The sequence below is a fragment of the Rhopilema esculentum genome, chromosome 10, assembly GCF_057945365.1.
Source record: "Rhopilema esculentum isolate cy_ngs chromosome 10, ASM5794536v1, whole genome shotgun sequence".
Classification (NCBI taxonomy): Eukaryota; Metazoa; Cnidaria; class Scyphozoa; order Rhizostomeae; family Rhizostomatidae; genus Rhopilema; species Rhopilema esculentum.
In genome coordinates, this window is record NC_142824.1 from 8,403,250 (window position 1) to 8,428,484 (window position 25,235).

Genomic DNA, 25,235 nt, shown 5'->3' on the forward strand with positions numbered 1-25,235 from the left:
TAAAGCTGTTGAACCTGTAAAAGTGAAAGACTTGAAGCTAAAGAGAGATAGTATAAACAAGCGAGGGAAAAAGCTGGTTGAATTAAATTCGGCCCGGAAGCGAAACTTTAACCCAATCGCTAAAAGTAACTACAAACTTAATTTAAATGATGTGGCTGCTGCTTTGAAATCTGTGTGCAATGAATCAGATTCTATCTTGTTCACAGCTACACCTACAGAAAACTCTTGTGCAACATCCATGGAACCTTATGCTTTTCAAGTTGATTCCCTTGAAACTATTATTGCTGATTCAACTTGCCAAGAAAACTTCTTGGCAAAGGTGGCTGAATATTTCACTGTGGAAAATGTAAAAGCTGTTGAGGAATTGACCAGAGGCCAAAATCAGAACCCTAGCTGGAACATATTTAGAAGGCATGTCATCACTGCTTCAAAAGCTCATGATGTTAAAACAAGGTTCAGCACCTTGCAAAAAGCATCTTCATCCAAATCTGAAATAGACCTCACTTCTATTTTTAATAAGATTTCAGGGAAAGACTTTGTAGATCCAGATTTGCCAGCTCTGCGATATGGGAGCTGCATGGAAAATGATGCAGTAGATTGCTTCATTCAAAGTTTTAAAAAGAATCACAAAGATGTGACAGTTACTGATTGTGGTTTGTTTCTTTACAAAGAGCTTCCATTCATAGGTGGTAGTCCAGACCGAATTATTGAATGTTCTTGTTGTGGGAAAGCATGTTTAGAAGTCAAGTGTCCTTTTTCAATCAGACATACAACTCCTATAGACCCTACAGTTGAGATGCCATTTTTAAGGAAGAATGAGGAGGATATTGTTCTGAACAGGAAACACAAATATTTTACTCAGTGCCAAGTACAGATGGCCTCAGCTGATATATCTGCCTGTTATTTCTATGTCTGGACACCCCATGGCAGTTTCGTTGAGAAACTTGTTTTTGATGAACCAAGTTGGTTGAAGATGAAAAACACTCTGAAAGAATTTTATGTTAACTTTTATGTTCCTCATATTATTTGTAGTAAAGGAAGTACATAAATTTGACCTTTTATTATGATAAACAGACTTAACATGGCTATTATATATGTTATTTATATTCTTTTGATGCCCCACAATGAATTTTGTCATCAAACAATATATTAGGGGGAATTGTTCTTACAATGAATCAATGTGAACATTCTGATTTTTGAAATTGCTTTGACACAAGAAACTTTACCATCACAAATAGGAAAAAACAAAGATCAATAAAGATGGATATTGAAATGTACCAACATAGGTCTAGTTATACTCAAATAAAGGCTGTGAGGCATTATAACTGGTAATTGATGGATTAATCTCTACATTGGATTTGTTTAAATCTTCCACTAGAGTTTGTTGATTTATTTATCAATATTGCATTTTTATTTTATCTTACATACTTATGTTTCATAAAAGCAGACTATTTTTCCTTCATCTTTTACTGGTCAACATAAAAAATTGACATCCTGAGAGAAAGGGCTCTGGAGGCAAAAAAATTTAGATATAAAGATATGGACTTTCATTTAAAAATTTGTGAAATTTCTGGGAATCTTGTGACTTCCCCCTATTTGTCTCTTACCTTCAGAAAATTTTGGCTTGGTTTAGTTTATATTATTTTCCCATGTGTTTGTGGCAACATTTGTTATCTCTACAGCTTCTCACAAAACTAATTTTTTTAATTAGTAAAAAGGATCAAATAAACAAAGAAACAAATTATTTCTCACAATTGGCAAAGCCTCTTGGATAACACTTTTGGAATAACTTGCTCATGTCTCTCAGTTCAAAGTTCACTTGTATTTACATGCATTTCTAATTAAAGGAGGCTGAATATTACATAAAGCAGCACACACTTTTATAATATTATCAGCAAGTGGTAAAATATTTATGGGCATTGTGTTCTTTAGCAGTTTGAACTCTTTAATTCTGTTGATAGCCCTTTCCACATGTATCCTTAAGTTTGCCACCATCTTTGTCTGCCTACACTCAGCAGCAGTCATTTGGGATTTTGCTCTTGCTCCTGGGGGAACATTCAATGAACAATAATAATGCAATAAATCCTCCTTAATCTGAAACCCCCTATCTGCCATTACTTCATCACCAGGATCCAAAAGTTTGTAAAATCCACTATTTGAACAAATGTATTGATCAGAGGTTCTACCACCATAGCTGTCAGACAAATACATAATATAACCATGAGGGGAAATTGCAACAAGAACTTTTATGGTGTTATGTTTCTTATAATCTGACCAAGTACTGGCTTGAACATCCAATGACTTTGATCTCTCTATGAATATTTCAGTACAATCAATTATACATTTTGTTTTGGGGCTAACACTTCTGAAAACATCTGGAAGCTTATTCTGAATAATATCCCTTGGTAACCAGACAACTAATGCATTTCCAAGTAGTGGTCCAAGCATCTTGATCCATGTTGTAAATATGTTTGAGCATACTGAAGGAGAAATCATAAATCTGTCAGCTAAATCCTCATTCATTAATCCAAGTCTTAATCGCATTAGCACAAGTAAAAACTGGTCCTTTACGGGTACTTTTTGATCTCTTTTCTTCTTGTGACTGATATACTTTGATGGGGAAACAGTGTTATTATTTCCTCTCCAATAAACCATCGATGACAGGCAAGGCTTAATTAAATCAAAAATTACGTTGAATATTGCCAGAGTTTGTATCCCAGTATAAAACTTCATTTTTGCATCTGACTTGATATCTTTGCATGAAAATGGCTTTCCTCTATTCTTCTCATGCAATAACTGGTTTGAGAGCGCATTTACCTTCTGTTGCAGCCTTTTGTTATCAGTTTTCAAGGATTCAAGCTCATCCTGAAGTGATGAAACTTTCAAATTTGCATCATAACAATTTGTGCAGGATGCGGTTTCTCTAGCAGAAACATCTTCCTTCATGACAAAGTCCATATCTGCCTCAGGATGCGTAGGAGCTTCTGAGATTGCAGGTTTTTTCTCAGTTTCAACACGAATCAAAGCTCTTCTTGGCTTTTTCCTGGTAGCTTCATATCCAAGATGTAATGTTGGAATTGGGTTTGCAAGAGTTGGGCAGCCATCCACAAAGTGTTGAGAACAGACCATGTCACTTTGACCAGGAGTCCAAGGCTTGTTTTTGCTTGTCACCCTGTTCATCTTTCTAATCCACTCCTGCCTAATTTGGGTATTCATCTTCTCACTTGGAAATCTATGCAAAGTAAAAGGTCGGACGCACGAGCAGGCTTCGTGTAGAACACCAGCATGCTCTTCACATTGCTTCTTCTTCCATGATTTCAGCCTGTAGTTGCTGTTTTTGCAGCCAACCACAGCGCAATTCCCGTTAACCATTTTGTGACCCGCGGTGGCCTAAACTTCTTTCAATTCTGTGAATTGTCAGAGCTTCGTACTCAAAATAGTTTTCAAAAAATTCTTCCAAAGATAACAAATCACAAATCAGCAAGTAAGAGCAAATTACGAATGAAAACGGTGGTTGAAAACGAAGAAAAATCTCTCGATGATCAAGTGCAGCACACCGTTTTCATCGGTATTCACATACGAAGCCAAATCTTTCACCCCAAAACTCGGCCCAGTCCCCGGAACAAAACGAGGCCGCGGTCCGTCGAAGTGGTGTATTGCCGCCATATTAACTCACGTGTATTTGCATGATTAAGACCCGATCTGGTAAATAAAATGTTTTTAAGAAAATGAAACGGTCAAAGAAAGAAGGAGATAGGCACTTACACAGTGCTTTTACAAATAAAGCCTTGTATGTTCTGGAATCAAAGCTTAAACAAGGTAATTTGCATCTCCTAAAGATGACATCGATAGATGGTGACCTGTATGTACTGTAACTTTCTGTGGCATTTTTTTGCTTAGATCTCGCCCATGCCAGGGTGGCCCTACAATTGATTCAGACAGGCATTTTTTTGTCTCCTTGAGGCACGGAAGTGTGCAAATTGGTTGAAAAGAACTATGTTTGGCCCTCTCATTCCTATTTTCTGCTCCCGGAGCCACTTGGGTCAGGCTTTTCCTGGAAAAAGCCCAGAAGCTTTAAACGACCCCTGCTGCTTGGACTATTTAGCCCTTGCAGAATTTATTGTTTATCTATTTATATTTCAGTATATACATGGCAATAAATATATTGCCTTGCCTACTTGTAAACATTGTTAACTTTATAAAGACAATTTCTAATGCATTACTACTCCTTAAATTGACAAAATCTAATTTTTTGTGTATAATGGCAAAGTTTTTTGTTGGAACACAGATTTTCTTAATAGGGTCCAATGAGAACCATCTTTTTTTAAAAAGAGCAATATGATATTATTAATGGGCTATCTTAAGATAAAGTTGATTTTTATAAAAAATTCAAAAATAGACAACTGAACTATGCTCCTTTTTGTAATAAATGAAGATCAATGTTGCGCTGTGTACTCCAGTTTCTTAACACAGTATTTGCTTCCTTCTTGTGGTGTAATTAGATGGGGGAAGTATATTTTCATTCTTTAGGTCTAATGTTTCTGCCACCCAGCCCACCATATTGGTGGATTTGAAGGAAATTTCTGAGGTTTTACCTTTTTCAAAATTCAATTGTTTCCTAATTTTCTTGCTCCAGATACTGAAATTTTTTAATTTTTTCCATTTCCCCGGTACTGGTTTCTTATAGGGAGTTTCTTATAAAATAATGAGGATATTATTAATACAATGCTGTTTCTGCTTTTGCTTGTTTGCAGGTGAAATAATTCTTTTTTTGTGACTTCAAAAAGAAAAGTTTTGTCTTAGACAGTGTTGTGTCTCATTCTTACTATTTTACACCGCCCTGTTATTCCTTGCCTGCACACTCATTTCCTATTCCATTGCTAGTTTTAGCAGAGAATATTTAAGTTTATTAACATTTATTGTCAAAAGAAACGGACATCTTCTTTTTGTCTGGATTGAATGAGAACATTGCTTTGAGAATGAGAACATTGAATTGAATGAGAATTTTAGCATGAGATTTACGTGGGCGAAGGCTATAGTCTGGGTCTCCAGGAAAGGTCTGACTTGGCAGACAAAACAATTCTTCTTCATTCTTGTTAGACAAGAACAGTTTAATCTTAGCTTTATTTGCTGTCTAGAACCTTAAAAGTTTCATTAAAGTTGACAACATGGAGAGTTCTTGACCCTTCTAAAACTTTTGTTTACAAAAAGCGTAGCTACAAAGATGTTTTTATTATCATTTGCTTCGCCTTTTAATAAAATTTTTCATGCTTGAAATTTACTTTGACTGACAGAAGTCAAACTTTACAAATCATTTAGATAAAATAAAAAAGCAATTAAACAAACTACTTTTCATGTGGTATTTTGCCCACATAGAGCTTCCACAGAGTAAAACCTCTTTTTTTGTTTTTGGCATTTCCTTATCTATTTGCTATTATTTCTAGAAGACAGTGATGATAGCAGTCTGGCACCACTCTTGAAGATTTGTATGAATAAAGATGCGGAACAAAATGGTCTTGAACAAATTGCTATTTTAAAAGAGGTACTATATTATAGCACCTATTGTGTACCTTTATTTGAAGCTTGTTTTGGGAATTGCTAGCCTGTGAAGATTGCAAGTATAGTGTTCTTGGAGTAAATGATGTCTTACTGACCAAGAATCCAGTTAGTTTGTTTGGTAGAACAACAGGGAAGAAGTGGTTACTTTGCGGGACTAAGGACCAAAGTCACCAAAATAGTGTTACCAGCAAGTATGCATGCGATGCCCACCCGTTCACGAAGTAAGGAAATCTGTTCTATCCCAGTCACTCAGTCTTAATCTTTTTCTTTGTTGAGAAAGATCTTCAAGCAGCAGTCACCCGCCCTTTAGAAAATGAGCACTTAATCCTGAAGAAGGGTACTACTTCTGACCTTTTTAGAACAAAATGCATTTTATTAATTTCTAAAAAATTATTGGGAGCCAGACTCCTTGGCCAACATCACCCCATATTTATATATGTAAAAGTGTATCAATTTGAAAAAGATCTCTGAAATGTCAAAACCAAAGGTATTTTGCTAGATTTAACTGAGATTTGCCAGTGTAATTCCAAAGACCATCCCAACCTTGCAGCACAAACATTTATTTCTTAGGTTGGGAATCAGTTGAAAGAGTTGCTTGCCACTTGCGGTAATGACACATTGATTAAAGTCCTGTTTGATTCATTTGCTTATTTATTCATCAAATGCAAGTCAAAACACCCAGCAAGGAGAGCAATTACAAGGTAATTCAGTGCTCACAGTCACAATTTAATGTTTAATAAAATTTAATAAGCAGTGTTTGGTACAATTACAGCAGATAGCACAGAAATACCCCCATAGAGTTTGGAAATTTATTTTTGTTTTTTATCTTATAGCAATAAATAATATATAATTCTTTTTGAAAATATTGTCCACCCTTGTGCACAATATTTTGACAAATATCTACCACAGTTGAGTGTGATATGATACATTGTAGTTAAGACTAACATGTTTCTTGATTTTCATAAGTTTGTAAGTTTTTGATTAACATCTGTTTTGTCTGTTTCCAACACATGCCAATTGCAGATCATAGATATTTCATTTTGATAGCAATCAAAGTATTTTTTTAAATCTCTAATTGTGCCAAACCTAATGTATTTTAGCATTCTTCATACGCTTCCGGAATGGTCTACTCAACAAGTAATTCAATATTTGACAAAAAATTTGTCAGAAGAATTAAGAAATTCATGCGAGTTCAAGGTAAGATTTAGTCATTCTTTTAAAATTCTTCTGACATTTTAAGTCATCATTTACCTTCTAGTAGTATTTAATATTTTAAGACATTGGTATATTTGTCAAATGTTTAACACGCAGTGCATTAAATATGGATTTTATTTCGTGTTAGATATATATTTTTGCTTTTTTTAAGCTTTCATAGCATTTCCTTTCCTACTTTGCAACCCATAGAGTTGACTGTTTGGAAAGTGAAGTGTTCTGTTAACTTAGAAACCACTGACAGAAATTGGGTACCTTGGTGTGAAATAGACCTAATGTTAAACAGCAATAAGATGTCCTACAGTTGTTCAAGCAATTTTAATATCTTGGCAATAATTCTTTTTACTTTTCTTTTAACAAGGATGGTATTTGTTCTCAAATTGAAGGCAGAAGAATTGTTGAGACCTTGATGGCATTCACAGAAAACTTTCCACTAGGTAATGTCAGAAAGTAAACATGGGATTTGATTAACTATTCCTCGTTTGTCCAATTAGTACAGATCTGAGGGATCTTTCAGTTCATCTTTAGAGTTTCAAATCTTCTGCCAGTGATGAGAAGGAGGGTCAGAATAAAGGTGGGAGAGGGAAATAAAATTATTGTGTACTGATCTTTGGTTGAGACTTACTGCAGTACAGACAATGTAAAAGTTGAGATTTCATGTCAAAGTTGTAAAACTTTGGTGCGCAGGACATATTGCATTAATTTTTTTCAGAAGCAACTTAGATCCAAGCTTTTCTATAAACCAATGCTCATGCATTTAAGCATGTTAGCCAGAAAGGTTTTCCCTGTTTTTAAGGCAAGTTTTGTGTAGGAAGATCAGATGGTTATTTTGCCTAAACCTTGAAAACAGGTCAAGATGTGAAATGAATTGGAATTCATTTTGTTTCAAAATGTTTATATGAAGTAACAATTTACTTTGTATTGAAATTAAAATCTTTCATTTTTTAGGCAGGCAAGTGATCAACAATTGTAGTCATGAAGGTTTGTTGTTTTTATATCTCCAAATTATTTTGTTTTTATAAATTGCATAAATATTTACCAGATTGGCGAAGAAAGGGCTGATGATTATCCTTTAGAATTTTCATCATGTCTCAAGCTTAATCATGAATTCATTCCTCTTAGTACCATAAAGTTACAAAGAAATCTGCAATTTCAATTTTACAATTTCAATCCTGAACTCCGAACACTATTCTTCCAAAACCCAGTTATTGCTAACTTAACTTTCTTCTTGACCATTATGCAAAAACGCGTTTTGTTTTGTGCATGCAGTGAAATGTTTATTTTTTGGTTTTCTGTTGCAAAATCTAAAAAATTCATATAAACCTAAAAAAATGTTCATTAAGCTGTTTTTTTCTTCAGCCTTTCAGTTTTTGACGATGCTGCTTTCGCAAGAAATTCCTAATGCCAGGTATGATGATTCCAAATTGTTTAGTTTCCTCTAAGCGTGCTTCAAGCTAACCTGCTTGCTTGCCATCAGTTCCTGCCTGTTTACAGGATTAATGAGCAGTGAGGTAGTAACATATAACGTGTTGTTCGGAAGCAGTCACATTCCATTATGTTTTGGCTGAATGCCTTTTGTTTGCTATATTGAAGACCACTGCTACTTTTTCGTTCTGTTTTATCTTATATTTTTGTAATTGCTCCTGAGAGGAGTGTAGTAAATTGAAACATGTTTACCCCATTCCTTAGTGACAAAGCAGGCCTCTATTTTAGATTGTCAAAGTCGTTGGAAATCCAGTCAAATGCAATGTCAAACTGCCTAAGTGCAATAAAAACCACAATTGCTATCTTACATTGCAACATATTGCTGGAGGAGAAGCGAAAAAACATAAGCTCGCCCGGCAATAAAGTAAATACTAGCACGTTGTACGAGATTCTCAAGTATTGCCTGGATATACTACAAAACGATGACTTTATGTTGGATTGTAGAAGTGCGGCAGGAGTGGCTGTTGTTGCTACCTTACAGTTCTTGCTGCCAAAAAAGAGCTTAAAGAACCTTATTGAGATTTTGTTGATAGAATGGAAAAATTTATCATTAGACGGAATGAGAAAGCAGTTGTTGCCTAAAGGGAAAATACTGCATGGTGAAAATGCGTATCTTGAAGAGCAGATTGTGGATATTCTTCTAGAGAAGCTGGTTCAGGCACAATGTTTCCGTTCTTCCAGACTGATTCTTTGTCATGGTCTCATTACCAAACTCGATTCTAGTATTCTACATGATGGGGAACCGATCTCGTCAGAGTTAGGTCAAGCAACTGAAGAGCATCTACCAGGGCTAAGAAGCACGAGTCATAATTGTGCAGACTCTGAAGGTGAATATCTGACCAAAAATGAGCACGATTCTGGTATTGATTTGCGGCATAGAATGACGAACCTGGAAATTTCTTCAGCTTTGCGTAGTGGGCCATCTGAAATAGAAGACAGAGGTTTGGACGAAGAGGCCATTGGTTCGGCTGACAAATGTGACAGTGAAATAAGAAGGAGGACTCTCTTTACAGATTCGATCTTGGATTGTTTACTGGATATCTGTTCTACAGTAAATGAGAAAGGCTTAACCGTTTATGCGTTCAGGTCGTTGAACTGTTGGACAACAGAAGCATATAACCATTGTAAAGCACTTCTTGGAGTTGAAAGCGAAACAACAGATCTAGGGTTTTACTCGCCAAGTTGTGATACAACACCCAAGCTGCTTCGTACATTGAATGGCTATTTGGATCACCCAGTTGACGCAGTAAGGCACCAGGTTAGACATTCTCTGGAGAAGGTTATCAAGATTATTAATCTTTTTCCGGATTCCGAAGCTCATATTAACATGCTGTTGGGTAATTGGCTACATGGAAATCTGAAAATCAGAAGCAAATGCTTGTCATTGATCTGTGTTTTAGATCATATAAGCGCTACGAAATTCTTAGAAATCCGAAAGTCGTTGCCCTTTGATTTGCTGGATTGCCTCAATGATTGTAATCTTTCTTCGTGTATTTGTGATTTGTACGTGAAATCGGCAACGTGCCATTTTTCAGAAATCCGCAAAGATGAGTCGCAAAGAGACAGCTGGCTCCGTATCTGGTGTGAGCCGGTTTTCAAAGCTATCTCTTTAAGTGATCGCATACGAAGGACCTATATTACTGACTATATAGTTCCTGGGTTGCTTAAGGCTTTCCCTGGCCTGATTAACGTGATTTTAGAGAAAAGCAGGGACCTTGAGAATACTCGGGATTACGTCATAACAACGATCGTTTTCCTCTCATGTGCCAGGGGTCTTAGAGATTGTGCCAAGCTGGATCTCGCTGCAAAACGGGTGGATTGTGTCAGTTATTGGCATGGTTTGGCACGAATGGAATTCATGGAGCTTTGCTTGTGCCATATTGATGAACAGGTTAGAGAAATAGTTGGCAAGACATTCATTTTTGTGATAAATGCTTCAACACTACAAATTATTCTTCGTTTTATTCTAACATTCTTCATTGACTTGCTTTTTCTGTGTATGTGTTTCTGTGATATTTTAAAAGAAGATAGTTTATTATTTTGATCGGGCTTGCTGAGAACTTTACATCAAATTCCCAGTGACCACTACTTAGTCGGTTTGCCTAATTGTGGAATGTTGAGTTTAGACATATGAGTGAATAACCAGTTTAATCGTACCTTGCAAGTGATCAATTCTTAATATGCTATATGTGTTGACTCGATATATGCTTTATGGATTTTTTGAGTATTTATTTTGAATGAACAATATTTAATTTTTTAAATGTAGGTTTTGTTCTTATTTTTGTTAAGTCTAGTTTAAATGTAGTTTTAAATGTAGTTTTTGTTCTTATTTTTGCTATTTTTTCGTTTAAGGTAAGGTTAGATTGTTTGGCATTGATCTGCGAATCAAACAAAAGCACAGAGGTCCTGCAGCAGCAAGACTTTCGGTTGCTGAAGTTCTTTATTCCACTTAACATGACGAGTCAAAGCCCCAAGTTCAGAAGTCGATTTGTTTGTTGCATAAAGAAAGCTGTCTCGCGCATAACCGATCGATGCAAGCAAATAAAAAAGGCATCAGAAACACTTGTTTTGAATGACGAAAGCAGCAGCAGAGAAAGTATGTTGAGCAAAGAACTGCTCGATTGTAAGGCCTTTGTTAAGTGGCTTTTGGATTTTCTGTTTTCTGGTTTACATACAGATGCGTGTTTCCCGCGGATTGTCACAGCACTGGAGATTATGGCGACTATCTTCAAGGTAATTTCAGAAACAGATCTAAACAATGCTGATGCATTGAATACACTTGGTTCTGATGCTTGTGATATTTTTCAAGTTTTTACAGAAGACGTTTTCTCCAAGGATCGCATCCGAACACTTATTAGTTGCCTGCACGATACATTTGATGTAAACAGATCTCTAGCCAATGAGATTCTTATGATGCTACCATGTGACATTTTTTCCTTTACACACGATGAGTTGTTGAATCTTTTTGAAGAAGGGCTCCAATCGGCATACAGCCCCCAACCTGATGAGGCGAACTCGGCTCCTGAGATCATGAAGTTCTTAGCCAATGGAAGTATAAAAAAAATGACGGTTGCTGCATTGAACAGCAAGTACAAGCTGCTTTACGATAATAGCGGCCCTAAAGAATGTTTCTATCATGCACACCTAATAATTTTGAGACTCTTGACTGAAAAGCTAAATGAACAGTTGCGCATAGCTGAGTCTGGACTCTCGAAGGCAGCATTGGAGGGACCATTGCATGGGACCATACAATGCATTAGGCAGTTGTTAAAGACTGTTAAAATACAAAAGGTTAGGAGCAAAATTATTTGGCAATCATTAATTAAAGAACTAATTACAATGTCGTTAAGAGTCACTGATGTTGTAGGACCTGTTATACAAAGCAATGCGCCAGAAGGTAGCCTCGATGAAGCAGGAGATCACAATGTCATGGTCGCCGAGGTTTTGGGAGAAAGAGAGTCGAGTATAAGAGAAGTCGAGGCCCAGGCCCATCTCTCGCAAATGCTTCTTGTTTGTTGCTGGCGGTCCATGAAAGAGGCAGTATTGTTGCTAGGTGACATTGTTCACTCTGTTCCGATTTATGAGGATTCAAACAAGGACAAAAAGGAACGAGGTGAACCCCTCCTGCCACCAAGTATCACGACGGATATGAAAGAAAAGATCACACCATTTGGAAGGGACGAGGAGAGTTTGATGATTGAGGACGTTGTGATGAAAAACGGTGAGTCAATTGACGTCTCGCAGCCAGCAGACAACTTTCAGTCATCAAGGGTGGAGAGTAGTGTGGGAATTGAAAACAGCAGAACAGAGAGCAGACATAATGTCAAAAGGGACCTTACGACAGGGCTTCTTTCGTCAAAAATTGCCGTTGAAATAGGCAATGTTTTCATAGATATTCTGTTGTCATCCCGTCATGTTGGTGCATTTGAATTGGCTTATTTAGGCTTTGTAAAAGTCTGTGACTCTTTTTGGCGATGCCAGTTTGAGTCCTTGAAAGTTCTACCAACAAAATGGATAAATGACTTACTAGAAACCTTGAGGTCAGTATCATCATCGTCAGCTCTTTGTTCAACTCGAAGGAGCGCAGGGATCCCATTTTATATAAGCGTAAGTAATGTTTCATCATGTGTTATCTAAGATTTACAGGTGAATTTCTGCTATTTAGAATCATTTTTGGTTCCCTAACCAGATTATCCCTATGACATCATTTCACATTTTATACCACCTAAGAGCCTACCCAGTAAGTCCTTTGCTAAGGATCATATTCGTGTCAGAAAGATTCATTAAGTTATATTGATGCCCAGTATTAATATTTGTGAAGTAAAACAGGAGTAAGGCGGTGTTCTGTTTCAAAATCGAGCAATCTTGTATTGCTGTGTGTTGCAAAAATGCAAACTCTTGTTTTTGCCTCGGATTAATGCATGCTAGATGACAGCATGTATTAGACGATGGGTAATGCAGTAACTTTTATGAAATATTGCTGTAAAAGGTACAATGAGCATGGCGTGATGGAAGCTAAACTGGCTACTTTGTTCTCTTAGTTCTACTCTCTTAGTTCTCTTTGTTTACCTTGCCAACTTTGACTTTTCAAATTCCTATTTTTAAACAAGCCTTTCGTAGTGCAAAATTTCACTGTACACCATTTGCAATTTATATCTTTCAGTGCATGTGTGTGATATTTTTGCATTTCTGGCTTTTTCAGGCAATTTGCAGCACAGAACCAATTATCAACAAGAGGAAGACTTTTCACCTTGTAATGAAAGGTGAGTATAAACTTCCCAAAACAAAGCACCTTATTCGTGCTCTACTCTGTTCTTCTCGGATTCTCCAAGTTGAGTAGCTACTGCTAAAAATATTTTATTCGAACTATTATAAAGTTCCATGTCGAACTAATTCATATTTTCCTTCCGTTTGTTCATTGTGTTGGTGAAGCCATAGCTGTGTATGCGTTCTGTTGATGGTCTTACACGCGCTTGTACCAAAACCTCATCTTATGTAGAAAGTGTTTGTCCATGGGCTTCAAGAGGATTAACAACACGTTTTTTGTTAGACTATTTTTGCCTCTCGTATAAAATGCAAGCTGATGACTGGTAACAAGCTTATGAACATTAAAAAGTGGTATATTTACATTAATACGTTTTTTGACAGTAGCATTTCTTAAGGTTTTTTTTAGGCAAATTGTAAGTGTTCAGCTCCTATTTTTCCCGATATATAAGCATTCAAGAAATATCGTGAAGAAAACATTGATTACCATCAACTTTCCTGTTATACGGAAAAACATTATATTTCTATTCATATTTTGTATAGCAAAGACGACCTTAGCGATAGCCTAGCCTATGAATTTTGGAGTTTAACAATTCCTCAGGTTTCCATTAGATGTTTCGAGGTAACAATTTTATAAATACTCTTTCATAGTTTTGGTTGAATTAAGTCGCTCCGTCGCAAGCAAACTAGATTTGACAAATGATGATGTCATTTCACAAAAGGTATGTGATATCGATATATTTTTGCTGTTCCATTTTTTTTCCTGTCACTGATATTGACATTTCAAACTACTGCTCTCTTTCTTTTCAAAGGTAATCACCCTCAATATTCTACGAGCGATGTTTCGAGACTCTAAGTTTGGCGAAGATGTTTTTCCTTACGCAAGTGATGGTTTGATGATCGCTGTCAAAGGATTTTCCTCCAGTATTTGGGCGGTGAGTGCTCTTTCATGTCAGGTGTCCTCTTTTGTAAACTTCAAAGATCAGGATTGAGATTTTTCTTGTTTTTCCGTAATGCTGTCAAGTAGCTTTTTGTAAGAATATTTAACCAGGCTGTTGTGTGTAATTTCGAACTTGTCTTCTCGGTGCTCGCACGATAGGACGGTGAAACAACGAATAAAATTTCAGGATTTTTAGATAGCTGACCACGAGCTCGATAATCATTTTTATTATCATTTTTTTTAATTTTTTCAAACTACAGCTACACAAATTCCCTCTATGATGATATTGTAGTATAAACGGCCAAAAAAGGTAGCTAAAGAATAATGAAGAATATTATTTTTTAACTAGAACTAATACTGGAGCAATAGCTAGAGGAAGGCACTCAGTTTATTTGAAGTGCTATAATTAGTTATGGAGTTTGCTTTTAAACGAAAGTTTTTATTTTTAGATAAGAAATGCTTGTACTTTGCTGTTCAGTGCATTGATGTCCAGGGTGTTTGGCGTGAGGAAGTTCCCGTAAAGTCGTTTTTACTTTTGATTTCTCGTGTGTATTTTATTGACAAATGAGATCTGCCTCATTTCAAACTATATTACGGAAACAGCCAAAAGAGGTTTTTACACAAAAATTTAGAAACCAGATCCGGATTTCGTTACTTAATATTTAGGCTAGCAACAAGTTTCGTACACTATTTCAAAAACTACAAGCTGATTGCATAATTGAGCATAATTTTATTTGCACTCAAAATGGCTTTTCAATGTCAACTTCTTGATATGCCTGCGAACGTCGATCTTCTCTATCTAAGTTGATTGCTAGTTGAGACCACCTGGTCTCCAAAATGTGAATGAGGAAGCTGAACGTTTATAAAAAGTGATATGAAACATTTTATTGAAACATTGAAGTCAGCAGACCTGACCCCATGCAAACAGGAGGAACAAAGACGAAAGAGCTAATCGATTGTGATTCTTTCTTTTTGTCTCATTTTAGTCTTCTTCTGTGTTAATAGTGCGTAATCATTTTATGGCCGTCATCCAAGTTTTTATATTCATATTGTCAAAAGGTTTTTTGAATTGTTTCCAACATGCTGTTATCTCCTGAGTTATCCTTTTTCTTGTCAAAGATGACCTGTCACAAAACGTAATTGTTTTGTTTGTATTGAATGAATAATTATGGAGAAGACGATGTATTTTATAGTTATTTTATAGTGACTGAGCTATTGATATCTGCTATTGATATCTCTTGACCACTTTTATACCACCATTCAATTTTTTTAATCTTTAATATTTTTTAGATGCAGATTACTGTAAATTCTGTAAGCACATATCTAATACACTCATATCACAATGTCCAGTATACTTTAGTTGTGTAGATTTACTAACGATGATATTATTGCAAGACCTTTTATTTAGAAGTTAATCCATTGCGGACTTCCAAACATAAGACACTAGTTTGTTTTTACAGAATGAGTGGAAATGAATTCTTCTCAAGATTTCCAGCCATGTACTCTTTTATGAAAACGGAAATTGAAGTTGTTGCAGAACAGTTTTCTTCTCAGAGGTATGCTGTCTGTAATTCGTCATTCCTCTGTTTCTTATTCGCTCTTAATATTTTTCTGACGACCTGTTTTTGTTTGTAACATACAGTAGAAATCAGTTGATAGTCAGCTGAAATAAAAAAAATTATTGCTATAGTTTATAGAAGGTGAAAGGAATTAAGCTCTAGCTAAAGCAGATCTCATTACTGACAACAGAATCTTTGCACAAGAAAGAAAATCGTTTGAGACATATCAGCAATAGGTTGTTTATTGAACTTTATCAATTTAGCTTTAAGCTTTGTCACTAAATCAAAGGCTGCATTTATAATCATATTTCTGTACTGTATGTTTATACAAGAAAATTTGACTTTAAATTTTCTTAACTTTGAAAATTCGATCTACCGAAGATTCCAGCATTTTAGCACTCAGTCAAAAGTTCAAAATGAACTAACTCTTGTTTTCTACCTCTGTCTTTTATCGTTATAGCAATAGGATCCATCTGCACCCAAGTGTCTTTCCGTTGCTGTTGTTGCTTTCGCATCTTTATCCTTCTTCAATGGATGGAAACGATTCAAAGATGAAGTTACGTGCCTTCGCACCACATATCCAGCGGTAAAAGACATTCAATCAACCTAAAATGCAATGTTTTTTAGAGTTTGGAGTTGTATTGTTCTCTCGGAATATGACGGAAAGCCGTCACGACAAGCGTTATTGTTCCTCTCACGTTTCTTTCCATCTGCACGTGGATTTAGTTTTCTGCTTACTTTTAATCATTATTCGTCTGTATACTGTTAAGGGCTGTCGTTTAAAGATTTCTTAACTATGCTTTGGGTCCACTTTTACAATCATACTATTTGGTCACTTTTTTTTGTTTATATGATGTTACGGAATTGAACCTTGTGTTAAGGCACTGTAAACTCCTGTTTGGATTTTTTGACACCAAGATCACATACATTTAGATGAGTTATTCTTCATGATACGTTCCCTTGATAAATCAAAGCTTATATGGATATTTCGTCCTTGCAGCTAAAGTCAATAAATATGTCAAAAGTATTAGTTTTTCATTATATGGTAATATTCATTTAATGCTATCCATATTTCGATAGTCTACTTGATTGGTTTATTTGTAATAAGTAACTTCTATACATACATGTATGTATATCATAATAATCGTCTAGAAGTTCTTATTTATTCTTTCATAGGTGTGGAAGAAGCGGGGTCTATAAAACCAGAACAATGGCCGCCAGGGCATTAGCTTCAATTGTGACGCCAGGAGAACTTGTAGAGACTGTCCAATCATTAATCAGTAATTTGCCAACTGATGGAATAAAGTGAGAGCAATTTTTGAGATATGATTTTTGATGACCCCTATCTCTTCATATTATGTTATATGCTTATTTTGCGTAGAAGTGCATTGTCTCTTTGTTTGTTGCTAACTAGAAATTTAATATTAACTTAGCGTGTTGTTTCCTCTGTAGCAAAAAGATCTGTCATAATCATATAAACGGCTGTTTGTTACAGGTTTGTGTCTTTTTATTTACTTAGAGTTTGAAATTACCAGGATGTTGTATGGAACTTCATATAGCTTTAATGCATTATAAAACATATCTTTGACGTTTATAAAAGGATCGAGATTGTAACAGAACAATCGGGAAGGCTAATTATCATGTCTGTTGGAAAGCCAGGAATAGTGCCTCGCCTCTTAAAGTTGTTCTTTGCCAAATAGCTTAGGTACCGCAAAAGGTAGGACGGAAAAACAGGAACATAGCATGCAAAGTTTACATCTTTATGAAGCTACTTATTGACTTTTGCAGCTAGCATTGGAGGCAGGAGTAATTGTTGTTCATGTTTCCTTTTAATAGTAGCATTGACATCCAATTATACATAGATAAGATTATCGGTCTTATTGTAAGAATCTGCCTGTATTACCTTCTCCCAAGTGAAAGATTGGCTGTCCGGGTAGAGGTTTCCCATATCGTGTTGGCTATGCTATTCCGGCTCTGTAAAATGACTTTGTAGGTTGATTTTCTCCATCTTGTTTGTCTTATAATAGCTGGCATTAGCAACCATCTTCAAGGTCTGATCTAAAGGGCTTGAAGAAAGATATTTTAGAATGCTATGAACAAGTTTATTTGAATTGATTCATTAAAGGTCATTTGATCAATTTTGATTGCTACTCCGTTATTTCAAGATACAAGAATTATTGCGTGGCAAAATGGCAGACAGGACCGTGTCATCGTCATTAAAAAAGCAAATAATTGATGGGCCTTTGTTATCCTTTAGAGATCACTTATGGCTGGTATCAAGGTACGGTTCAAATGGTTTCATTGATTTTTTGTGTGAACACTACATATTAAAAGGACGAAACGAAATCATGTTATTCTAACAAGTGTTTCAAGCTAGAGTTTGAGTAAACGTTCAACAAAATATTTTGCTCGTCTGTGGTACTTTGTCCAAATAACGACAATATATGAGCATATAAATTAAGTACACAAATTGTCTCTTCAGTATACTCTGAAGAGTGTCGGACGAAAAGTGCTTCAGTATGGAATGCTTTCTTTATTTCGTGCCATCTTCAAATGTTGTTTTTTAGAGTTTTTATACTTTTGAAATAAAAGCTCCCTTAATGTAATTAAGGTTGCTATGTTCAGGTGGGAATGGTTTTGGTCATGTGCTCGATATCCATCATTTATCCAGGGGTCACATAAACCCTGACGTCTGTGAATACTGAAGAATGCTTCAGAATAGATTCAAGTTAAAACTTGTAAAGACAATCATAGATTATGATATTTGAAAAAATGTTCGTATCTATTATCTCTTGTTTTGTTTTTGTTTGCAAGGAATGAGAAACCTCAATCTTATAAAAAATTTCTTATCAGATAGTTTGGTCCACGAAATCATGGCTTTTCAAATAGATAAACATTGCTGTGAAATTGTCTGTTTTATAGTAGAGCGTGAACCCATAGTTGCAATTTAAAGCGCTCCTGTACTAAGTGTCAATTTCAACTAATGAACTTTTTGTATTTTAGCGACAACCTCTGCAGCTTCAACAAAGCTCTTTTCTTTGAATTAATAAATGCAACAATCATGGAGCTTAACGGAGAAGGTAATAAGGATCTATGCAATCAAATTAAGTGGCTTAAATATACTAAAATGCGTGCGGTACAATATGATGAATTTAAATAACGATCAATGTAGGTAAATTGTACCAGGAAAAATTTTTTAAAATAATTAACGACATTTCGAGCATAGCCCGTTATCAAGTCAAAAACGCTATATTTTATCACTTGATAACGGGCTATGCTCGAAACGTCGTTAATTATTTTAAAAAATTTTTCCTGGTATAATTTACCTACATTGATCGTTATTTAAATTAAGTGGCTTGCTTGTAATCAGGAAAGGGGTTGTCTTAATTGTCTTACTGGATAAATCAGACAATTAGAGTTGGCGTCGACCATGCAAGCTCGGCTGAATTTCGCGATAAATATTTCGGCAGAGAGCATAATAACCAGCTTTTGTGGCAGACTTTGTGAAAAGTTTTATCTTGGTCTCTTATCAACTATGCTTATGGTTACTGCTTGCTATTGAAGTTTTCGCTTTCTAACACACCTTGGAACGTTCCCGAAGTTTTCGATTTTAATTGATATATTTATTTTTTTGTTCTGTCTAAGTTAAAGGCTTTTGCGCAGCCGGCACGCCTGTCTTGAGAAATTGATTGTGTTTTGCATTTTCATGCTGTACAAAATTAGGCCAGTTTTGAAAATAAAGTCGCAATGCATTCCGGTTGCGCAAGAGCCTTCAAGAATGAAGAAGAACTGTCGTGGAAGTGTTTCAAATTATGGAAGTGTTGAAGTTTGCCGTTTATCTTGGCATTTTTTGTTTACAGTAGTGATTAGTTATAAACGTTTTTCCGTTAAATGTATGACTACGTATTTCTGTTACATTTCAGATTGGCATTCCTTGTCCCCTTATGTGCGCGATTCCTTCCTAAACATTATTGAAGCTTCTTTTCAAGCAGCACTCGATGAGTTGCATTTATCAGGGTTGTCAAGTATACAAGCAGTCTCACTTCAGTCACTGAAAAGGAGCGTTGGGTACGAACTGCTCAGGAAAAATTGTTCCATTTTCCTCCAAAAGTGCTTGAAATATCATAATTTCAAGCATCTTGTAACCGATGGCCGTGACGCAGAGGTAGTAAAATTGGAAATTGTTTTAAAGTTGTTGAAATCTGATTTTTATGACGTTCGGGAGTTAGTTTTGCACTGGCTTTGCAAGGATGGAAAATCTGAAATTCAAAAAGAGGCTGTAACCTTATGTCTTCAAGAGAGGCTACTCAAGAGTGAGACGGAGGTTGAATGTCTGGCTGAGGTTAGTGCGACCTTTTTCCATGAATTTGCTCGGAAATTTGTTCACACACTCAGAACTGTCGGGCAAAATCGTTATATTGATACAAACATGTTTTTCAACTTGATGAAATCAGCAAAGATGAAATCATTTTTCTGAGTTTCATCATAAAAGTAACCTGTTGCCTGGTATGGGACAAACCCTGCAAGTTTACTCTCGTCAAAGTATTTATTGCTTTGAGTGTGCAGTTCCATATTTTTCTCCTTAAATGGTTGATGAGATTGATAGTCGTAGTGCACATTTGACATTATTCTCATAATTGGAAATAAGCTTTTCTGTAATATTTATTGTGAAACACGTAATAGTACAAACAAATATCTATACAGTTTTGCTGTCCCGACCTCGTAATATTTTACTATCTGTATGTACCCCCACCTCCCACCCCCACCAAAGGGCGTTAATTTTGAAAAACTATTGATGAAAACAATTTATTTTGAATCCTTTTTTTGCTGCAGATTTGCAATGCACTTCTAGCATCGTCCCATTCAAAAAACTTTCCCTGGATCATGGAAAGTGGGAAATATTTCGACTGTATGCAGGTAAACATCTTTTCTACCAAAAATGATTGTAGTCTCCTTTTCCGTTTTTTACGTGGCTATTTAAAAACTTACACATTCCTGATGAGAAACTAGCAATATTTTTATATAGCAGTTCATATACTTAGCTATTAAACATTCTGATTAATGAAATTCATATTTGAAATTCGTATGCAAAAGTAATTCCTAATTTCTCAAAATAGGGTTCATATTTTCTGTGTTTAACCGATATGATTTGTAGCAACCTCTTTTTATTTAGTTCACCATCTAAGTCTGTATCGATTTTATACTTGGCAACATCTATAAAACAGAGTTAAAGCTAAAAAGAATGTCAAAATATTCATTGAATTATACTGTAAATCATTTATGTAAGCTAAGAAGCCCATCACTTGACACCTAGAATTATTTGGGCATTTACGTTATTTCTGGTCTGTGTTTTGCTCTTGCTCATTTACTTTGTAGAGGATTTCTTTTAAATTACTCTTGCTCTTCTTTTGATTCTGTTAGTGTGAAAACAGTTTCGATAAGCTCATCACCTATCGATCACCTACCCTATCAAGCACTTTTCTCCTGACAATCCTTAGAATCGGATAACGACCTAAACGTAAGCTGCGAACTCTTTGAGTATATTATATTCACTTAAAAATAAAGCTGTCATAGATTTCCCCTGATGTTTATTCTTTCAACGATTTCATCATTGTTCAGGTGTGGAAGTGTCTCCAAGCAAACTTTCAGCCAAGTAAAAAGAGGTAAGTTTCCTTTTTTAGTGTTTATTCACCTTTTAGATGTGTGTTTTAACCTCAGTTTGGCTGTCTTTAACTGAATGCATCGACCGCTTGCGTAGGAATTTAGATGAAAGAAGTAAATAATTCCACTTAAGTTTATAAAACCAGTTGCTGGTTCTGGTCACGGATTAAAATGGCTAAGATCACTGCGAATGTCTGACGGCGAATCCCATTGATCAAAATACAGCTGCCAATCAACAAAATCCACTGAAAGTACTGTTATGATATTAAAGCTAAATATGGTTTAACAAAGGCTATTCAAGTGTAACTGTCTGTTTTTTTATTGGTTCGTTCAAAATGCCCTCTGTAAAATTTTCCATACAAAACACAGTGTTTATTTATTTGTTATAGTCGGTTGCAATGAATGATTGGTATTGATATTTAAATGACTTAATTCGCAGACCAACTCTTCCAGGTTGATTTTGGCCAATACTGAAATATAGATATCTAAAAATGGTAAGCTTAGTGTTGGGGGGTGGTGTTGGGTGGGGGAGGGGAGGTTGGGCGGTCGGGGTTCGTTAAGATGTCCAAGACTCTTTCGCTGAGTTATATTAATCAGAGAAATATAGAGCTACAGGGAGAACTATTCTTAGCGTGGATGTTTTACATTACAGCGAGTCGTTGAATGCTGCTGTTCAAATGTTCACTACAGTCTTGATTTGTGGTTTACATAATTCAATGAAGCGGGTGAGTTAAATGATCTTTGAAGCCAAGAAAATTTTTTGAAGAATTTGACCAGCGGCCTTACAAATAGAATGCTTCTTCTACCAGACATGTTTCTACACATATTGAGTTTCATCAATCTTATTGCAGCAAAAAATTCACAGATTTTCAAAATTTGACTTTACAAATTTAGCAAGTCGTTGACAGCCGTGTAGACAACTTTAATTTATATTTGATTTCTTTACGTAGCAGAAAACACTTTGCTTTATCAAAGGGTTTTGATTTTAAGATTTGTTAGAGTGGAAATACTATTACAAAATTAGATATGATAACTAGAAGAAAAGTATTTTTGGCGAGACTTTGAAAATTATCTGTTTCACACTCAAAATCTATTGATAAGATTTCTCAAGTCATTTTCTTGTTTTTGTTTAGTTTATTTGCTTGAACCGTAGATGAGAGATGTGGTAAAATCTACAGCTTTTAGTTGTGTGGCTGAAATGTTTGATTTCGTGAGCAGTTTCTGCCGGCCAGAGGAGAGTCTCCTTACTCGTATGGAATCTGCAAAAGTTATTGCCAGTGAAAATTACATTGATTTCATGACAGATGTGGAACTTATTGATTCTGAAAGTTGTGAGTGAATTTAGAAAGTTGTCAACTCTTTAAGAAGGAAGTCAGTGTTTAGTTTACTGTTATTTGAGTACTTCTTAGTAAAGCCCCTCTTCTTTTTGATGCCCTCAAATGAACACCCTCTTGAAAATTTTGAAATGTGATAAAGATTCCCATTTGTTTTTCATCCAATGTTTTTGAATTTTTTTGATGCTTTTTGCTGTTTTCTGATATTTCGTTAAGAAAATCGAAACCAAAGTCTTTTGCAGTATTGACTATTTTCGTTCTATTTTCCTTAAACGTACAGTTCGAAAAACGCCTTCATTGATCAAAACCCCATAAAAGTGTATAAAATTTAAAGAAAGCCAGGGGTATTTTTTCAAAGTGAAACGGTACATGCTTATATTTTTGGCTGCCAGAATACTACGTACTTATGCAACATCTTTATTTTTATGAAAAAAGATCCTTTTTCAGGAGGATCTCTTTTCAAGCATTTTCAGTATCTAAAGCAATTCACCGTCAGTATTTCGGTATTTCAAGCTCGATGTTAGTATATTCAAAATTTTCAGTATTTCAAGCAGTCAAAAATGAATTGTTTTTATTTTAGGCTATATATTCAAAGTTATTTTTTCGTTCTTTCAGCCGAACTGGCATTCAAATACTGGAAATGCATTATAGACTTGATTCAAGACGAAGATTCAGAAATTCGCTGCTCAGTTTCTGCTAGTATTTTCCAATTCATATGTAAATTATACCCTCAGCAAGATTCTGCAGCTTTTGCACGATGTACAAGTGAGTTATCGTTTTTTTCTGTCTAGTTTTTGTTCAACGTGATCTGTGATACCCTTAAAAACCTCCAAAATCGTCCGGGATGCTTACTTTCTGCAGCAAGAATTCCGCCAAGGATGTCGTCATTCCAGCGTCTCCCTCCTCGCTTTTTTCTCTGATTCTTGCCAAAAAATGTGCCTCCATGAGGCTATACACAAGGCAAAATTTTTAAAGCTATGAAACAAATTTTAGAAAACAATGAGACGAGTGTTCTTTTCCCTCCTCCCAACGTGCATTTGCACTCTATATGAAACTATGCACGAAAATGTTTTCAAAGAAGAGAGTTCAGGAAATAATATCTTGTTTGAAGGAAATGGAACATTATTGATTTTTTAGAAACACTGGGTTACTTGCTGTATTATTTTTTATCTTTTAAAATACAAATAGTTTCCAAACTACAAATGCACCTCTGAATTCAACCCCACGATAGTTCCAAACCCTCGCTTATTCGACAAAATAGCTTTTTATGCCTTTTGCTGATTGATTCTGTATGATATTTCGCATAACATCAATGGGATCGTAATAATTTATTTATTTCTGTTCTTTATACTAAGCTTTGCCACCTGGATTTTGTGTTCAGCCAAGCTACATGCTGCAAGTCATTATCAAGTCTTTATCTGGATTGTACTCTGATCTGCCAGAAAAAGTTTGCAACTTCTTCATGTCGCTTATACTTGGCAAGTCTGCTGATTTTGTCTCGCTAATTGCTGATAGGCCGCCGTCAGAGGAACATCCTAAAATCCACGCCTTAGGTGAAAAAGATAAAGAAAATGGCGTGGTCGTTTTTGAAGAAGGCGAAGCCAATTCTTACAAAGAGGACTTGACGCTTGGGCATATTGTGTTTGAGGAACTTCAAAACATGATTTGCTTGAAGAATTTAGGCCCAAAATTGATCAGCAGAGGGTATGCAACATACATAAAACTGGCAATCAACAAATACATCGATAACCCAAATTTGTTTTTGGCAAAATCTGAGATGAAAACATCGTGTCAAATTATCATGGGGTTTTGCATTTTGTTGGCGCTTGATACAGATGCAGCATTTTTACAAACAAAAAAGGATTTTTGTACTCTGTGTAGAAAAATTGACTTGCTCCTTTCAGAAGGATATACAATAGAAAATTACGCACTTGTCAGCCATCTACAAACTGCAAAGTGGATTTGTGGTGAGTGAAAAACCCTCGAAATTTTCAAAGATCTGAAGAATCGACAATGGATATTCCTTGATGTGGAAACGTCAGTATTCTTGCAGTTTTCTAGCGAAATGTGTACTCAATCTGTATAATTCTTTTTAAGATATAACCACACACGTTGTTACCGTTTTTAATTGAAATTTCAAAGATTAATATTATTCGGTATTGCATTGGGGACTTTTTAATGAGATAGGAACTTCTAATTTGAATTGTTTTACGAATCTGAGTTAAATTTTCTTATATCGTGAAAATTTTTAGATGAGAATATTATAGTTAAATGAGAGAAAAATGCGTTTCCTGTGCTTGAAATCTTTCATTGTTCATAGTTGGTTGAAATATTGCCATGGAAATGAACAAACAAAAAGGAACACAGAGTCCTGAAAGTGTTTAGTTCTTCCTTTTTGCAATTCCCACAAACTTAGAAATCCTTCCCCAAAATACTAAAGAAAGGCAATGTTTGGGCGTGGTAGCATTGGCCTTCCCCACGGTCATTGACCGTATATGCCCGCCATGTTTTCCAGGCTCTGGAGAAACAAGAGCTGGAGGGGCAAAATCTTTGTTATCATGATTTACCATGAAAATTTCTAGGCAGCGTTGTTCCACGATAAGCGAAGAGACATTCCCTAGCGTAGGACGCCCCCCTCACAATAGTAATAGCCTTCCTGGCTACATTGCTGCCAAAAGGTGGCTGCAGTTTCTTCTTTCTGGCTGTATATTTTTGTTCTAG

General features: G+C 35.6%; 2 protein-coding genes across 3 annotated transcripts; one reads left to right on the forward strand and one right to left on the reverse strand.

Annotated features, from left to right (window-relative positions):
- Positions 1 to 1,815: 1,815 nt before the first annotated feature.
- Positions 1,816 to 3,372, reverse strand: LOC135694585 (uncharacterized). The gene has a single exon (XM_065213391.2). The coding sequence runs from the start codon at positions 3,370 to 3,372 to the stop codon at positions 1,816 to 1,818; it is 1,557 nt and encodes a 518-aa protein (XP_065069463.2).
- A 275-nt stretch (positions 3,373 to 3,647) lies between these two features.
- Positions 3,648 to 25,077, forward strand: LOC135693542 (tRNA (32-2'-O)-methyltransferase regulator THADA). Of its 2 annotated transcripts, none has more exons than XM_065212083.2 (26): positions 3,648 to 3,819; positions 5,448 to 5,542; positions 6,130 to 6,260; positions 6,660 to 6,756; positions 7,133 to 7,208; positions 7,720 to 7,752; positions 8,131 to 8,179; positions 8,485 to 10,147; positions 10,609 to 12,363; positions 12,959 to 13,019; positions 13,672 to 13,742; positions 13,833 to 13,955; positions 14,410 to 14,477; positions 15,421 to 15,516; positions 15,980 to 16,105; positions 16,696 to 16,824; positions 16,972 to 17,014; positions 17,685 to 17,800; positions 18,523 to 18,599; positions 19,443 to 19,861; positions 20,353 to 20,436; positions 21,139 to 21,182; positions 21,833 to 21,905; positions 22,334 to 22,511; positions 23,130 to 23,279; positions 23,870 to 25,077. In XM_065212083.2, the coding sequence occupies exons 1-26, from the start codon at positions 3,729 to 3,731 to the stop codon at positions 24,487 to 24,489; spliced, it is 6,468 nt and encodes a 2,155-aa protein (XP_065068155.2). In that variant the 5' UTR covers positions 3,648 to 3,728; the 3' UTR covers positions 24,490 to 25,077. The 2 variants fall into 2 exon arrangements, with proteins under 2 accessions (XP_065068155.2, XP_065068147.2); XM_065212075.2 differs by having other exon boundaries at positions 5,445 to 5,542; positions 23,870 to 25,075.
- The last annotated feature ends 158 nt before the right edge of the window (positions 25,078 to 25,235 follow it).

Bases quoted from the DNA above. Each gene is read 5' to 3' on its own strand.
- LOC135694585 (XM_065213391.2), bottom strand. From the start codon at position 3,372: ATGGTTAACGGGAATTGCGCTGTGGTTGGCTGCAAAAACAGCAACTAC.
- LOC135693542 (XM_065212075.2), top strand. From the start codon at position 3,729: ATGAAACGGTCAAAGAAAGAAGGAGATAGGCACTTACACAGTGCTTTT. The intron at 14,478-15,420 runs GTAAAGTCGTTT...TTGTTTTTACAG, and splicing joins TTTGGCGTGAGGAAGTTCCC to AATGAGTGGAAATGAATTCT. The intron at 17,801-18,522 runs GTACGGTTCAAA...TTTGTATTTTAG, and splicing joins CACTTATGGCTGGTATCAAG to CGACAACCTCTGCAGCTTCA.